Source organism: Poecilia latipinna, unplaced genomic scaffold (genome assembly GCF_001443285.1).
Source record: "Poecilia latipinna isolate Pla-1442-1.1 unplaced genomic scaffold, P_latipinna-1.0 Scaffold1534, whole genome shotgun sequence".
Taxonomy (NCBI): domain Eukaryota; kingdom Metazoa; phylum Chordata; class Actinopteri; order Cyprinodontiformes; family Poeciliidae; genus Poecilia; species Poecilia latipinna.
The window spans coordinates 130,004-147,568 of NW_015114150.1; the positions used below are offsets into that span (position 1 = coordinate 130,004).

General features: G+C 41.1%; 1 protein-coding gene across 2 annotated transcripts; it reads left to right on the forward strand.

The window, feature by feature from the left end:
- Positions 1-742: 742 nt before the first annotated feature.
- zfhx2 (zinc finger homeobox 2) lies at positions 743-15,641 on the forward strand. Of its 2 annotated transcripts, none has more exons than XM_015058340.1 (5): positions 743-884; positions 4,383-4,541; positions 6,310-6,370; positions 7,114-11,237; positions 14,033-15,641. In XM_015058340.1, the coding sequence occupies exons 1-5, from the start codon at positions 879-881 to the stop codon at positions 14,432-14,434; spliced, it is 4,752 nt and encodes a 1,583-aa protein (XP_014913826.1). In that variant the 5' UTR covers positions 743-878; the 3' UTR covers positions 14,435-15,641. The 2 variants fall into 2 exon arrangements, with proteins under 2 accessions (XP_014913826.1, XP_014913825.1); XM_015058339.1 differs by having other exon boundaries at positions 744-884; positions 4,383-4,550.
- Positions 15,642-17,565: the final 1,924 nt, after the last annotated feature.

Consider the following 17,565-nt stretch of genomic DNA (forward strand, 5'->3'; position numbering starts at 1 on the left):
TTCCTTCTAATATGCAAGGTCAACTCCCTATGTAATTAAAATGAAATGATTATACTGATAAATTATTTGTTGCTAAGAAACAAAAAATATATAGTTTTGTAATAATAATAATACTACTACTAATAATATTAAATACAAAAACAGAATTAAAACAAGTTGAAAGGGTTTCAAATATGAATAATAATTTTTGACATCAAAAGAAAACTAAAATTACGATTAATATATGCAATTGAATTAATTAATTTGGTATTGTTTTGGAGGTAAATCAAATAACATTAGCACAGTTTTACTCTGGTTAGCATTTTCAGCTCTTAATTGAACAGATGTATTACACACACACAAACACACACACACACACACACACACACATATATATATATATATATATATATATATATATATATGGTAAATCAGTGTAGCAGGCACACTGATTTATCATTTATATATTACACTTTAGTAATTATTTCAAGATTCCTATTAATTATAAATAGCTAAAAATAATGAAATATAAAATTTATAAACTAAATATACAAATAGTTTTTATTTATAATTTAATTTTGCATATAAATTGATATCTATTTATTAATTTGTTTTTTTTTTTATATAGAAATATAGGAGTCTTTCACGACTTATTCATTTACCGGATTTTGGCACTTCTCGCCCTCCATAACGCATGTGCCCTCTGAATGTCAGCAATCAGCCTTGGGGGGAGCTGTGGTCTGTTTACTAGAGGGAAGAGGGGAAGGAGAGAGGGCGAATGAAGGGAGGGGGAGAACAGAGGAGAGCAGAGAGAGAGCGAGAGAGGGAGGGCAGGCAAGAAAACTTTTCACTTGTGAGGATCCACAGAGGAAGCGTGTGTGCGTGTTGGAGCGGCGACCATGCAGGTAAAAACGCATTAGCTAATTGCTCCGAACTTAATTAAACGAGATTCGCGGTCGGTTAATTGCGCCCGTTCGAGCGCGGAGAGTGGCCTGCGACTGTTAGACGAGCGAGTAAAACGACGGATCGTGCCCCGATACTAATCCGATCCATAATAGAAATCCTACATTAAATCCCAAACTTTTTTTTCTGCCCCCTCCGTCTCTGTTTCGCCTGCTCTCCCTGCACCACCCCCATCGTCGAGGCGAACGCGACGCACGTACTCCGCTTTCAAGTAGCTTTTTTTGTGTGTATCGTTTAATTCTCTCGCCAATTACGTGCTGGGAGCTGTTTAAATAAGAGTTTAAAATGCCCATGTGTTGCACCGAAAGTGTTTAAGGTGTGGATACGAGCGCTAGGACGCAGTTAAATAGGGGGTCTAACTGGGCGGCGAGGGAGGAGGGGGTTCGAGTGTTCCCAACACATCTGTAAGCGGAGCCCACGTTCATTAATTAAATGGCTTTAGTCGGGCTAGGCCTCCATTTACGCTGCTGAGCAGCAGGCGGCGGGCGGTGCAACCCTAGATGCCCGATTGGCAGCCCACAATCAGAGGGGGAAGGAAATAACCAGAGGCCGAGGTTGTTGTTTTTCTTTTTTTTTAATCCGAAGTTTAGTAAGAGATTTTTTTTTTATGGCACGGGTTAACTCGATCGATGTTTTCCAGCTCCCACCTGGCCCGGACAGAGTTTGTTTCCAGGGAGTAGAGAGCACCCAGTTGGAGGCAGTTTGAGCAACGGTTAATTATCAGCGCCTGCTAACAGGCTAGCTAGCGAAGTGACACGGCTGTTAACAGCTCCGGCTCTTTTGTTTATTAATTTAACGACGGCCCAGCCCAAACCAAGAGCCGATTGGAGATTATGCTGACGCTTTCCTCGTCTTTTTTCGCAGTTTCAGAGAAGTGTGTCCGTCGCCGCAGGATTATTTTTTGGTAAACTAACGGCTAACGAGCATTTCCAAGCAGCACTGTAATGCGACGTTGCAGGGGGGCTTCACAGCCTAGCTTGCTAGCTAATTGATTCGGTCGGCATAGCTAATTAGACTGCTCATTAATTAGCCTCCTTAAGGCAGAGAGACTCAAAAAGCTGTTACGTTGTGGTCTTTATTGTTAAATGTGTCACGGGGTATTAAATGTGATGTACACAATGCAGGGGTAGGCTCATCGAAATAGTATCCGATCACATATCCCCGCTAGCTTGCTAATTGGCATGAGTAGGAAGTAAGGTGGTAGCTGTGTTGGTATTTTTCCTCCCAGGCACGGGTTGCGTTTTTGGCTGCATCTGTGATTATTAATGCTGGCAGAAAAATGCATCTACGGTTTTCTTGAAATGCATACTGCTGGATGTCTTTTTTTTAATTATTATTATTTTTTAACGAATACAAATGCATGCTGTTGAGTTGAAGCAATGAGATCTGAAAATAAACGGCCCAGTGTTTTTGTGGCATCTGTCAGAAGTGGTGCTGCATGGGATAATTTGCATTTCTTTTTTTTGCCTTGTTTGTTCTCCTTTTTTGTAGCACAGGTTTGTGCACATGTGCTCTGAGATTAGTCTGGATTTAGTTTGAATTAAAAGAGGAATAAAACATTAGCTCTTCCATGTGGGAACCTCATTATATAGATGGTTTCTTGCATCACAATGTGAAATTTGAGCAGGTTATGGCAAACAAATAAAAGGGGATCCTCCCATAAACACATGGGCCAATCTGATGATCCCATGCTATCATAACCTTATATAGAAAAACAAATGAGAGACAAATTTACATACTGCAATCTAAGAGATTTTATTAAAAAGAGAGAAGCAATTATTTCTAAAGTTCTGGTAGGGGGAAAAAAAAATCAATGTTACAACCTGGTTTCTTTAATTAATCAATTAGCAAAGTTTTCAAGACAAATGCTTCCTTCTGAATGTGAAAAGTAGACATGGTGCCAACGACAGGTGTTTAAATAAAAAATTAAGATTCAGTGTTTTAAAAGCTGAAAACAACGGGGTGTTTTTGTCTTTCAATTTACACTTGTACAACGTGTTGACTACACTGTCATCACAAGAGCTGTTGCCTTTTTTTTATTATTTTGCCACGAATCAACAAACAATATTTAGTGATTTGAACAAATTCCAGTTTGTTTGTAACCACTTGAATTTTACAAGTCAGTTAACCGACTTCTGTATGTTGAGGAACAACATTAAGATTTTATTCTTCTTTAAAAGTCAACATTATAGCTGAATGCTAAAATGAACTATTCTGTGCCATTTTTAGCAGAAACCGGAGCTCGTCAGGACTACTTTTATATTCATTGTTTGACGCAAACCTTCTTGAAAACATTAACTAACTTTTATTTTTATTATTATTATTCACATACATTTGGCTGAGCAAAGTTTCAGCAATATGCTTTTGGCTCTGTTGTTAGAAGTAAAATAAAATTGGAATGACAATCTGGATATGTTTATTGAAAATGTTGCAAACAAAGCCAAAGGGGGCGGAGCAGCCAGCTGCCTAATAACCAACCAGATGATTGGAGGACAAATGATGGCATGAACCTTGCTTGAATATCATGCGTTTTAATACATATATCTAATCAGTATTAGAGAGTAGTCCATCTCTAAAGTTAGTCATCTTTAGGTGCTTATTTTGAAGAATATACATTTTATTTTTTTTTATACTTTTTGATTCAACGCTTTGTAGAGAAACTCCAGTATAACAAGCTAATAATTACTGGCTAATTCAACAGAATACTTGGTTAGGTAGCTTGGTAGTTGTTTGCTTATATCAGACCAGAGAACAGCTTTAACTTAATTTGATGGGCCGCTCTTTTTAGTTTCCACACACTGATTTGTTTTTTTTGTGTGTGTGTGATTGAAAGCATTTTTTTCTTGAAAACAAGGCCAAAGTATCCATGTTTCAGCCAGATAGCTGGCAGTACAGAGCAACAAGTCGGGGCAGCACTTGCTACCCTGACACTTCAGCATCTAATTGAAAGTAGTTTAAATCGCAGGAGAGAACATGTTGGTGGATTTAAAGGAGTAACTTTTGCCTACTCGTGTGGTTAAAGATTTGACGTAAAGGCGGAAAAAAATAACATAATGCTGATCTGAGATTAGTTTGTATTTTAACTAAATAGAACTCCAAAATGACTCCCTTCTTATGGATTAACATGGTTGGACGAGGTCAATTGGTTTGACTCTCCAGATTGTTGAATGCCTTTTTATTTAGAGGGGGAAATTATCAGCTGGAAAAATAATGTATTTCCATTTGCGTTCAAAGTTTTGTGTCGTCTCAAGAGTTGAAATGCGTTCCAGGAAACGAGCCGTGGGGGAGCATAAACAATAAGCATTCTCGGAGTCTTTGATGAAATTACCCCAGTATCAACCAGCTATTAACGGGCCCGCTGCGAGGCTTAACCAACAAGTGTGCTAAAGTATTTTTAGAAGGAGGAGCGTGATTCACTGACATTCGTTTGTATCTGTCAGGAGGAGCCTGGAGAGACGGTGTGCAGTGAAAGGAATGGAGTTGCAAAGTGGCTGTGCCCGCTGTGCCAACAAGGGCAGCCTGACAGATTTTCCTTGTCTCTACATCTCACTGAGCAACACAGCGTACTTCCATCGTGTGTGGACAGACTGCTGGACATTGTGAGTTTGGTATGTGACTATTCGCAATATCTTGCATTACAAATGTCGTAATCAATGGCTTGACTAATTTTTTTTAAACTTTCCTTCCCTTCTAATTACATTGCTTAACCCAATAATTACAGCCAGTGGAAGGAAGAAAGTAAAAGATTTGGGTCCTATAGATCTAACATCAGGTGTACAAAAAGAAACTACTACAAATTGAAAATGATCCTGTGTTATTAAACAAACATAAAACCAAAAGCCTTGCTGCTTCCATTTGGATTAAGCAGAAAAGTTGCAGCCTGACGCATCTAATTAAAGCACTTCATTAACTAATCATCACCATGTGTGACAGTGTTTTCTGTAAAAGCAGGAGCTTTGGCGGTTTAGTCTTGAAGTCTCGTGTCCGTGTATACAACGCCAAGGTGGAAAGACATCAGCAGTGACTTTAGAGAAGCAATTGTTGCTGCCATTTAGTCTTTCAAGGGGTTGTTGGTCCACATCAAAGCAGGTTTAAAGTCATCGTTTAGCAGCTAATTGACAGTTTCTTATCTTCCCAGGTTGGAATGTTTTTGAACCATGTTTGTACTCAAAAGCATGTTTGTAGTACAACCTTGAGAGATGATGGTTAAATCGCCAGGCTTTAACTCTGGGTGCTAGCTCGTGCCTTAAAGTCTTAAAGTATTTAAAATGAAAGCCCTAGGATGTCTTAAATTAATTTTAAAATAAGTTGGCCTTAAATATGTTAGTCGGGGTTCTTAAATTTTGTTGTGACAGAGCTATTTAATCATAATCTGTGCAGTTTTCTTTTTTTTTTCTCGTGAGACTTTACTGTTACGCAAGACTTGAGTCACATGCAGAAATCTTCACTGCTTTGTGTGACTCAGGGTGGTTGCAGCTACAGTAACTTGCTGCTAATATACCTGTGTTAGCTACCTTAATAGATAGCTAGCTATATTAATACAGCTAGCTAGCTAATCAGCAAGAGTAGCTAAAATGGTGACAAAAGTAAAGCTAGCTATCCATTATGTTTATCATGGCTAAGTGAAAATTTATTGCCAGTTTGCTGGATAATGTTTGTCTTAGCTGTTGGCACATTGCTGTTGCCAACCCATACAATTTATTTATTAGTGACTTTCTTTTGTATATTTCTGTCATTATGGGTCTTAAATTCCGTTCATAATGCTCTTAAAATATTGGTTAAGACGTTTTTCATTTGAGTTAGTGAAATGTGAGTAAGCCTTGTAACTTAGACTTTAAATTTGACCAAAGTGGCTTAATTTTCTTAATCTTAAAATTACCCTTTGGTTGATGCTTATAACTCACAATTAGCAATGAAATACTTGTTAAAGTAGTCGTTAGAGACAATTAACTAGAGGAATAAATAATGTAATACAAAATGTGTTAATATACTAATACGATTGGCAGCTCTAGGTGAAAACGGTTTATTATTAGAACAATAATAGACTAAGTTTTAAAGTGTTTATGGAGACACCACATTGGGAATAATGAGCCACCTCACAAAAATAAAAACTTTAAAGAAAACACTTATTGTGAAGTGTTGGGGAGACGGCGAGTTTGTATTGGTGGATCTATTAAAGACGGGGTATGCTCTCGGGGTAATTTGCAAATTAAAGACTAGCCAGGCTTGCTATGTGTAATATAACCACACTTGCTTGAGTCACGCCCAAATGTGCTACATAATGACATTCGGCTCATCTGGCAGGAGCTGCTGCAGAGTCAAGTTTGTGATGGGAATTCAGCTGAACGACTCCTTCTCTTTTTACAGGCCGTTTTAAAACAGGCTGCGAGTGGAGCAGAAGATTGCAGAGGTGTTCAGGAGACCACAGGTGAGTGTTGGGAATACTTGCACTTAGTTAAACCATAAATGGATATGACATAATCATCTATGCATTTTAAACTAAATGGGTTGATTCCCAGACTAGTAAATATGGATCCTGTAGCGCTGTGGAAAGTATTTGTCCATACATTGGTTTTGCTTTTTTTGTGTCATAGTTAAATTTCAGATTCAAATCTTGATTTAAAAGATGACATGATTACAAAAGACCATTTTCAAAGGACTATCACCATAAGAAAAAAAACCCCTCCAGATCAACATATGTGAAAAACAAACAGTTTTTTCCTCTCTTGGCCCTTGAAGCATTTGTGAAAGCTGGCATTGAGCCTTTTACTTTGCATTAGGGAAACTTTGTCCCACTCTTCTTCGCAAAAAATACATCTAAGTCAATCACATTGGAGGGTTTTCAAGAAGATCATCACACCTCTTCTGAATCAATTGTAAGTCTAGACTTTGAGTAGACCACGCCAAAACATTCTCTACTACAAAGCCCGATTTCACTTTAGCTTTTGTTGACGATCCGATGCCCGGATGTTCTCCTTGAGAATTTGCTCGGGAGCAAAATTCATGGTTCCATCATCTGGGTTCGTTCAGGTCTTGAAACTAGGTGTTTATTATTTTTAAATGTTAAAAATATTAAATCTTAGAAATGGGGATAGCAACAAATTAGCATTGATTTTGTTGATGTATATCCAAAAACATGAAAGTTAAGACGGTTTTTTTTTTTCCCCCTAGATGCTGAATTTTCACAACTGATGTCCACTGAAGAAACCCATTCAGACCCCTGCCAATCCACAGAGTGTTCAGACGCTAGCCAGACCCTTGCTGACAAAGAGATGGAGGAGGAAAGCATAATGGAACGGGAGGGAGGTGACGCTGAGGTGGTTTTAGAAGAGGAGGGAAACTTACCCCCAGAAGCCAAACTGCAAAATGCAACTGAAAACTCAGAAATACCAGGCACAAGTGAAAAGTCAGTTGGTAAAAACAGTGTTCCAGCTGAAAAAAGCACCCGGTCATTCAAATGCAATGCCTGCTTGGAAAGTTTCTCCAACAGGACTGCCTTGAGTGTTCATTATACCTCTGCATCCCATGTTCAGAGGATGACCTCAGGCGCTGCAAAGCAAGGTGCAGAAGGCTCTACCCAGCCTCCCTCAGTTGCGGGTCTGTCTCGCCCGTACATATCGAACAAGCCCTACCAGTGTGCTGTGTGTCGAGTCTCATACAATCACGCCATCACCCTTGAGAGCCATATGAAATCTGTTTTGCATCAAACCCGCAGCAGAAATGCTGGCATGGTTTCAAACGGTGCAGTACCTGCTGCCAGTTCGAGAAGTAGCAACGCCAGCGCTCCGAACCCGGTAGTTACAACCTCTGAAAGCAGAGGCAGCTCCTTGGGCACCACCAGCAACTGTGCTGCTCCTGCGACCGTGATGGTGGGCGGCGCGAAGGATGGAGAGCAGATTGCAGGTTCACAAGTGGCTCCCTCCCTCCTCACGTCCCCGGTGGCCTCCGCTCAGGCAGTCTCTGCCTTTCTCACCCTCCTCACGTCAACTCCCAGCACCCTGTCGCATTCCATCCTCCCGTCGCTGTTCGCAGCGGGCGCCGCACCCGGTACCGCTGCGCCTCAGCTCGTGCCTCAGCCTCACATGGTCATGCCCCTGATCTTAAATGGGCTCCAAGCCCAAACTCAGCAGCATCAAGACAACCAGCAAGGACAGCTCCTCACGCAGTGCGTGCCATTCGTAGGCCTCAACCCAGCCCAGCAAGCCCTACTAACCCAAAGACTTAACAGCTTACAGAACCAGTGGCCCTCATCGGTTGTTTCAGCTCACGTGCAGCCCCCTCAGGAAGAACAAGGGCAAGAGAGGCAGAGCAGCGACGAAAAGTCCTCGGATCAGATCAAGAACGGGGACAACGGGACTTCGGAGAACGGCAAGGGAGACAGACCTGAAGGAGAAACCGTTGATGAATCTGCACAGTGTGCAGACGGAGAAGACAAAGGGAAGGTTGACGGCAATGAGGACAAGGTGAAAGATCAAGGTAGCACAACAGACGGAGATGGCTCTACAGATCAGTTGAATCCAAAAGGTGATAAAGAAAATTGCCTGAATCACTCCCGGGCAGGCACAGGCAAGAGTCTCCGCAATAACAACCTCTCGCCTTCAGCGTCTGTGGCCAGCCTCAGTCCAGTGAACTTAGACCTTACACTCAGCCCCGATTCCACCCCTCAGAAATCTCAATCTGGCACCACCCCTTGTGATTCACCAAAATCCAGCCCGAATACCAATGCCTTAACCACCAGCCAAACTAATCTTCGTTGTAACACCGAAGAGGCCAATCATTTAGACCTTCCTGTACTGTCAGAGTTCCAGTCCGAGGTTCTGTGGGCATTCTTTGAGTCCCGTAGTGAGGCGGATGCTGCAAGTCCTCCTCATGAGGACTGTGAAGCACTAGGTAGAGAGGTGGGGCTTTCAGAGGAGGAGGTTCGGAGGTGGTTGAGCCACGCCCGCCAGACAAAGCAGAGACGGAGAGCAGAGCTGAAACACATGGATGGATTTACAAGACACAGTCAAGGATCTGATAACGACTATGACGACGAGGAAAACTCTCTCATTATCGCAGAAGGTGACGACGATGCTGAAGCATCAAGTAGTCAGGTCATGGATTTGTCTGGCACAAGAGGGAAATGCAAGAGGAGGAACGCAGGAAAAGAGGGATGTGGAGAGTCAGCTCTAACATCTGACTCAGAAACCGAAATGTACACTTCTGTCATCGTTTCTGATGAGGAAAGCCAAAACGAATTGCTCAGAGAAGGTCCTGAAAGTCCCGCTAAGGACGAAGCACAGCGGGAGATGCATGGCGACAAGGGCACAGCTGGAGGAAAGGTGCTGCGCTCCACAACTGTGTTTCTCTCCGATGCAGAGGACGAGTACGAAGATGATGAGAGTGGAGGAGCTCAGAGGGCTAAGAAGAAAAAGCGCAAAGGCGATTTTGAGCGAGACGAGGTGGAGTCAAAGAAGGAAAGACAGGACCCGGATGTGGATCTGGAGTTGGAGGCTCAAGGTGATCCTCCGAGTGCGCAATCTGCAGCGATGGACCCTACTGAGATTCCCCCCGGTGCTCTGCACTCTGTCCCTTTGTCCATTTCTCCATTTTCTACTCAATTCCTCAGCCCTTATGTTCTCTCCCTTCCTCCCTCAATGGCAAGCGATGGAAGTAAAATATCGGTCTTTCCAAACTCCCCAACAATCTCTCGCTTTCCTGGCTCTTTACTCTCGCAGACTCTCTCCTCCCACAACCAAACCTCTCACTACCTGTCCAACGGAGATGATTCCGAATCTGCGCTGGATCTCAGCATAGGGAAAAACAACTCCAAGTATGCTTCGTCCTCCTCATCTGTCGATAAAATATCAGTACAGAAGGGACAGCTGTTGGACGGACTTGGCCTCCGGCCCACATCCAAAGGCATGGTGGTTGTCCAAGTTAAACCAGAACCCGGCACTGCCATGCCTTCGTCCAATAGCCCAATAAATCTGGTCAACTGCGGCAACATGACAAAGTCGAACATTTATATGAGAGCAGATGACAAGACAAACGCCACTTTTGTGAAAGTGGAGAGAGACCGGGAGAAAGAGACCGAGCTGCAAGAGAGGAAGTCCAAAGGAAAAAGGTACCGGGACATGCGCCGCTCCAGGACCATCATTCAAGCTGAACAGCTTGACATTCTGTATGGCTGCTATTTCAAAGACCCTAATCCTGGGAAGCACGAGTTTGAACAGATTGCCGAGTGGGTTCATCTCCCAAAAAAGGTTGTTCAGATCTGGTTCCAGAACATGAGGGCGAGGGAAAGGAAAGGCGAGGTCCGGTTCATCAGCGACGGCACTTTGGCTGCTGTTGGAAAACCTCTCATCAAGTTCACATGGCCTCTTTCTAAACCCATATTCTCAAACAAGACTGCTACAAATAACACCGGGGGCATCCCAGCTACTCCAATTGTTCGGACACTTATAAAGACGGAAAAAGAGCCGGAGAAAGAGCTGGCAAAAGCAGCCTTAGTGAAGAAAGTGATCCCAGTTCCCATCAAGCCCAAGGAGGTAGCTTACCCCACTGCAGGGTCTCCTGTGAGCAGCAGCATTACTGCAGTGCCAAAGACCAAACTTGAAGCCAGCAGCAATGTCAGTATGTTGAAAGTTTCATCCAAAGTCCCTACCCCCGTCCTCTATCCCCCACCCAAGGAACCAGTTCCAATTGCCCCACGGCCCATCCAGAAACAAGAAGAGGAGAGTGAAGAAGAAAAAACCGATGAGGAAAAAGAGGATGACAGTGAAATGTTGATCAGACCGGGCATGGCTAACCGCATGGTACCGAAGCTGGCTACAACTCCCATCAACAACAGGCCTCCAGTCTCCACTCTAGTGCCACCAAAACAAAACGGTCTCAACTACTGGACCCCCAAAGTTCCCATAAAGATCAACACTCTGTCAAGAGAACAACTGGCGCTTCCAACACACACGCCGCCCCGTACCATCCCCCCTCCTCCCACCCCTAGCATCGCACCGGTCAGCCCAAACACACCCGGTTCCGCCAAAGCAGGGAGCCCGTCCACACCAATCATCGTGAAGTCCAGTCCCACGGAAAGCAGCTTTCTGTCCCACTCTGCCAGCCGCAGGCCACGCACCCACCTGTCCTGCCTTCAGCTGTCCATCTTGCAGTCATGCTATGAAACCTGCGCCCACCCCAATGCTATGGAGTGCGAAGCGATCGGCACAGAGCTCAACTTGCCTCTCAAGGTGGTGCAGATCTGGTTCCAGAATACCAGAGCCAAGGAGAAGCGCTGGAGGCTGCAGCAGGAAAAAATGGTACGTTGCTACTTTCCTGTATTACTCTGTTTTTAAGACGAACAAAAAAGATAAATATTTTTGCGCTAGCAAAAAAGATTATTGCTCCTCCTGCAGCAATAATCTTAACAAAAATGGATGTTTTGATGTTAAACTGTAGTATTCTGGTCACAACATTCAATTTTGATTTTTGGTCCTTTTTATAATATTTCGGAGGCATTCTTCACATCTTCAGTAAATATGTAAAAACTTTTAAGTTTCTCTGATCCACATAGGATCTAATTATAGTGCTATGAGAAAGTATTACCTCTTAAAATCTTTACTTTGTTTTAGATCATTGTACAATTTTTAAGATTAGGTAAAGGTAACAAGAATAAAACTAAAATGCAGTTCATAAATTATGATTTTATTTACTAAGGTTAAAAAAAAAAGCTATTCAAGGCAATCTGAACATCTGTGTAAAATTCAGTGCGCCCTCAATAGATTCACTAGTGCCTATATTGCCATGTGAATTAATCTTTTTTTTTTTTTTTATTGAATGTGGAGTTTGCCCCACTTTTTATAATTTAGCTAAATTAGTATGGTGGACTGATCCTGCCAAATTTGACAAAAAAATTTAGAAAGAAAGAAATGGCTTGATAGGGTAATATACTAGATATACTATATATATATATACTTGCATTGAAAAATATTATCTTCCCCAACTTAACTGATTTATACAGTGCAACATAAATTAATATGCAACATTATTTCTATTTTTATCTTACTTCTAATCTTCCCATTCTTTTTATCTTTAATGCAATTTCTTTTGATTACATCACATTTTATTTCATAAATTTTTTTTCTTCTAATTTTTTTATTTATTTTATTTACTGTCCCTTTTTTTCATGTGGTGATTTATTTTCGCTCGTATTTTCTACCCTATTTTCTCCTTTATTTACTGTTTCTTATGTTCCTCATATTCATTTTTCTTTTTGTAGGAAAGTAATGTGACAGTAAATAAAAATAATAATAATTAAAAACAGAATATAATGAAATAAAGGAATCTAATAAAACAAGACTGGAAATAAAACAGGAAATACTGGTAATTTGAAATCTATACTATTGAAAATAATTGTTGTGCAGTAATCTAATAAGTTAGGATTTTTTGAGGGGCAGCACGGTTGCCATATTTGGCACATTAATCATCAAGCCATTAATATTAATATCTTTTGCCAATTTTGGCAGAATCCATCCTCCATACTTTGCAAATAGTTTTTAAAAAATCATGCCAAAACATTTCAATAAGATTGAACTCCAAACTTTGACTAAACCACTCAAAAAGAAGTGTTTATTTTATTTTAGCAATTTAGAGGTAAACTTGCTGGTGTGCTGTATAAATAAAGTGCTTGTGCCTTTAAGGTCCCGAATTGATAGCTGAACAATTACCTTCAGGATTTTCTAATAGAAAGCAGAATGCATGATCCCATCATTTACAGCAGCTAGACCAGGTGTTGAATCAGCAAAGTGCCACCAGCCTATCAAACACCTTCCAAAAAATCCTCTTTTGTCCAGAAAATGTAACAACTCTTGGGGATCATCAAAATGCTTTTCAGCACATGGGAAGAAGGGCCTGTTTTATCAGCAGTTTTGGTTTCCCCTTGAATCCAAGTCTCTAAATGTTGACTCATTAATAAGGACCATAAGTGAGATTTGTAGGCCTGGAGAAGTTCTGTGTCCTGTGAACTTCTGAATGAGTCATCCATGTTCTCCTGGTGTAATTTGATAGGTTGGCCACTCCTGGGAAAGTTTACCACTGGGCCTGATATCTTCATTTGTAGATAATGGCTCCAACTGTGGCTGGCTGGAGACCTAGAGCGTTAGAAATGACCTTGTAATCCTATCCAGACTGTTGCTTTTCAGGGAGTATTTTTAATCTGTTCATGAATTTCTAAAGATCCAGACTTGGTGTGTTGCTTTTTGAGATATTTCAGCCTACATCATGCTGTTAGACAGGGTGTGTTTAACCGATCTCTTTATTCTACATGTCTGGTAATAAGGCCTTGGTGGGGATACTGTAAATGACCAAGAACATGACCAACTGAACCCAATCCAGGATTAAACAAAGCACTCCACTGTAATTCCACACACAAAAAAAGCCAAGTTAATTTGGATCTCTCTCTTTCCTTAATAAACCTAGACATCACAGATCCCCAACCTCAAATCCCCAAGATTTGAGGTTGGGGATTTCCAAAAGCTTAATGTTGACTGCTTTATTCGTTCTACAATTTCCCATGTCTGGGTTCATTTTCATGTTGGACCACCCAACTGAGTCTAAGTGCCTTTTCACACCTGGTATTCCGGCCTATCTGTTTCGATTGGGGACTAAAAATCGCAACATTTGCTTACAATTGCAGCTAGTGCGGTTTCCTTAATCACTGCACTTTGTCAAACTATCTAAACCTTTTGAAAAAAACCTGTCCCCCCGCCACCCTGCATCTCTGGTGGTTCTGGACCAAGAACCACTAAAGGAAACAACACATAAACCTCTGAAGTAGACACTGAGCACAACTTCCTGTTTCACAAACTCTTAAAAGAAGTGGATGTTTTCGGCCACTTCAAAGATAAAGATTATCTTTGGCAAAAGACCACGAGCCACCCCTCCCCAAAACGAACCAGACTTTCTAGGCAAACAGACTAGAGTTCGATTAAAGTAGAACAGGGCTGGTGTGAATGCAACCTATGTTGTTTGGTTGCTGTAATAATTTCTGGTACTTTCTTCCAATCTTAATGAGTCTTTTTCTATCTCCCTCTTTGTCTCCCTTGACCAACCACAGTACCCCCTGTCAGATGGGAAGGTGGACACCAGCTCGGGAAGCTACCTTCACTACAGCGCCCTGAAAGCCAATCGGCCCATCCTTCCCAAGCCCGTTCAGCTAACGATCACCGAACCTGCGGCCTCTCCGGTGCCGGGCCAGCCCGCTCCGAAGGAAACCCTGACAGGCCACTGCGACGCCTGCAATGTCTCCTTCGAGTCGCGGGCCGCCGCCAGGGCCCACGTCTTCTCCCCACATCACCTGGCCACTTTGAGAACCACTAACTTTGGCCAGCCCACGGCCCTGGTCAACAAGAACAGCTCGCAGGGTTCTCTCTCCACCGCTGTGACCAGCCCAGGAACTGGCTCCGAAGGGGAGATCGTCATCGAGTTGCCACCCTCGACGGCCACCAGCAACAGTTAAAAAGACTCAGATCAGGCATGGTCTGCACATTGACAATTGTTGGACCCGTTTGGGCTCCTCAGATTTTAATAAACACATTTGAGCACTAATCCTCTAAAGGTAATCTTTCGCTACGCCTCCCCCTCACCCACTCCCCACTTTTTCTCCGCTCCTCTTTGCTCGACCGTAACTTGGCCTGACATCATGAACTGAGCAGACTCTCTTCCCCATGCTGCTTGTCACTTTCTCAGCTGATTTCCTGATGAGTGTGCGAACCCTCTAAAGGTCTCCTTGACTCTTTCACACCTTACCGCAACAATTTCTGATCCTGACCCTGTGGTTATGTACTGACTAACTTCTTATAATTTGTAAACGCACTCAACTCACGATGCTTGAGCTGTTCTATCCTAAAGACTGATACAAGTGTTTCTACCTTTTTGGCAGTGGCCACGGTGAGCCCATAAACACTTTTTTTGAGGTGACATGATATACTCACATAAATAACTGCCCGTGTTTTTTTGTTTGTTTGTCTCCCCCACGCCCCTGTGGAGTTGTTTTTTTTCCCCTCATGCCAACTTTTCACCTCTTCTCGGGCAAAGATTGCTTAGATATCACACAACTGGACTGAGCTGTTGGGAGAGGAGGAAAAGCTGGTAATAGCCAGCTTTTTGGTTGCTACAAGAATTATTTCTCATTTGGGATTTAAAAGAGGTACTATAGAGAGAGAGGGAGAGAGAGAGTAGGGCTGCAAACTTGTCCACTATAACATGTTCATAGTTTCATGACAATCTAAAGAAAAAAAAGACTGAGCTAAAAGGTTTTTAAGAAAGTAGAATCTGTGGCATACCGCACTTTGACATTTTACATTGTTTGAGATGTTTTTAAGCATTCTGATGCAGGTGTCTTTTTATGGAAAGATGCATTAATGCATGTTGGATGCCTTAATATAAATCACGTGAAATGGATTTTTTTTTTTTTTTTTGCTAATCAATTGTAATATGCTTTGGTTGTGAGCGTAAAATACAAAAAAAAAAAACTTGTCAATGAAGAGCTTTTTTTCCCCAAACTTTTTACACCCATTCAAGGGGATCTGTCTCTTTGAATGTCACAGCTGATATTCTATGAGTTAAGAAATCCTGCCTGTAAATTTTTCAGCGTTTTCTTGGCCAAGAACTGTAATTTTTTTTTTTTTTTTTTTTTTACATTAAATTCTGTTTTGTTTTTTGTCAATTTTGCATCCTCCCTAAATGATTGCGTGTCTCATTTTTGGAATGCGACTCTTCAGACTTGCTTGGGAAATCTAAATGTTTTACACCTCCTGTTGGTATGTTAGTAATATGGCAGCCTTAAAAGGAAAAACCCAACAGGGGAGCTTTGTAAATTGATTTCAACAATATTTGGCACCAAGACTCAGACTGATTTCCCAACTTTTTTCTGCTTTTTTTTTCTTTGTCTTTTTGAATACTGTAAAAGTTTTTTTTTTTTTTTTAATACTCATTTTATTCTCTTGAGTGTTTGTTCAATGACGGGAAGCAATTACAACTGGCAAAACATTTTTATTTAGGTCAAAAGCCAATCCAGTCATATTGAGAAAGCAGGCCTGTTTCCCCCTCTTTTTTTCCTTTTTTTTGTTGGTTTCAAAGCAGAAAGTGATCCTGGTCATGTATGTGCTGTGAAATGGGATGTTATACTCTTGAAACCCACGGTGAGGGAGACAGCCTGGTGTTATTGGTATCATCTAGTGGTTTATGGGTACTCAAATCTAGGAAGCAGAAAATGTATTCACTGAGAGCTAATAAGATGGTGCTGTGTTGAAGGACACAAACTAAAGATGTTTTCCTTCGGTTTAAGTTGTATATTAATGTTACTATTAATAGTTTTAACAAAAAAAAAATGCAAAACTAAAACCTGAACTTTTTTTGTAAAGAAATATATTAAAAAAAAAATAACTGATATTCCAAAGTAATCCTCACTTTGCTTTCTGTCATTCAGAAACCAAAAAGCAATCTGTAGGTCGACAGAGAGCAGGAGAGGTCCTAATGCAAACTGTAAAAAAAACAAACAAAACAAAACAAAAAAAAAAGGACATCCCACAGCTTGACACTTGCACTAGTCCACCATTTTTGCACAAGCTACAGACATGTGAGACGAACGCAGCCATCACCGCAGCGGTGAAACAAAGAGGGGAACGATGTCCTTTTAACCATGAGTAATAATTTGTACTTCTGTTGGAAACTGTATCTTGTGTGTAAAGCAAGGACTAGTGTGCTCGAACCTCAAGACTGGGATTACACACACACGCATATACACACACATATGCGCACACACACACACACAGACACAGACACGGTGTTGCACTGTCCAAACTAGATGATGTTTTTATGGAGATCTGCTTTATATTCCCTTATGTTTCATTGTCACTTTTGATTATCACTATTGTTATAACTGTACTACTTATACAATTTATTATTACTACTCATCACTGTTTTTTTTTTTTGTTTTGTTTTATTCTTATGGATTCATAATGGTTTTTAATGCCACTGCTCTGCTCAGAAAGAGTATGGTATTCCTATGAATTTTGAACAATAATAGTGGCAGTGTTGTTATGAATTGTTAGATTTTATGATTAAGCTTAATTTTCCTCCTCACTTGTACCTGCCTTTGTGTTTGGTCTCCATTATGCTTTCTTTGTTATACAGAAAAACAAATAAAACCAGTTGAACAACAAAGCGAATAAAGTTGGTCTGATTTCATCAAACCTACTGCTGAAAAGATAACTAGTGCATGCACTGTTAGGTCAATACAGCAGGAGATGTGTATTTGCATATGTGCTGTTTGGAATATATTTAATATTTTGTAATGCAAATATGTTAGTTGAAATTTTCATAAAGAATTGTCCAGGTTTCCTCTGTGGAAACCAGAGTGGGCGATTTAAAACGGGTAAAAAAAAAAATTCTGGTAAGCATGCTAAAATACTTTGTTTTCAAAAGTGACATTTAAAATAGCTTTTATTTTAGTATACAGGAATTATTCAGCTTGCTAAATGTTAGTCTCGACACGTAAATAATTTCAGAGCTGCAAACCCTTTTAACCTCTTCCTGCCGAGCGGTCACTGTCGTGGCCAGTTATTTAACAGCTGCTTTCTAGCTTGT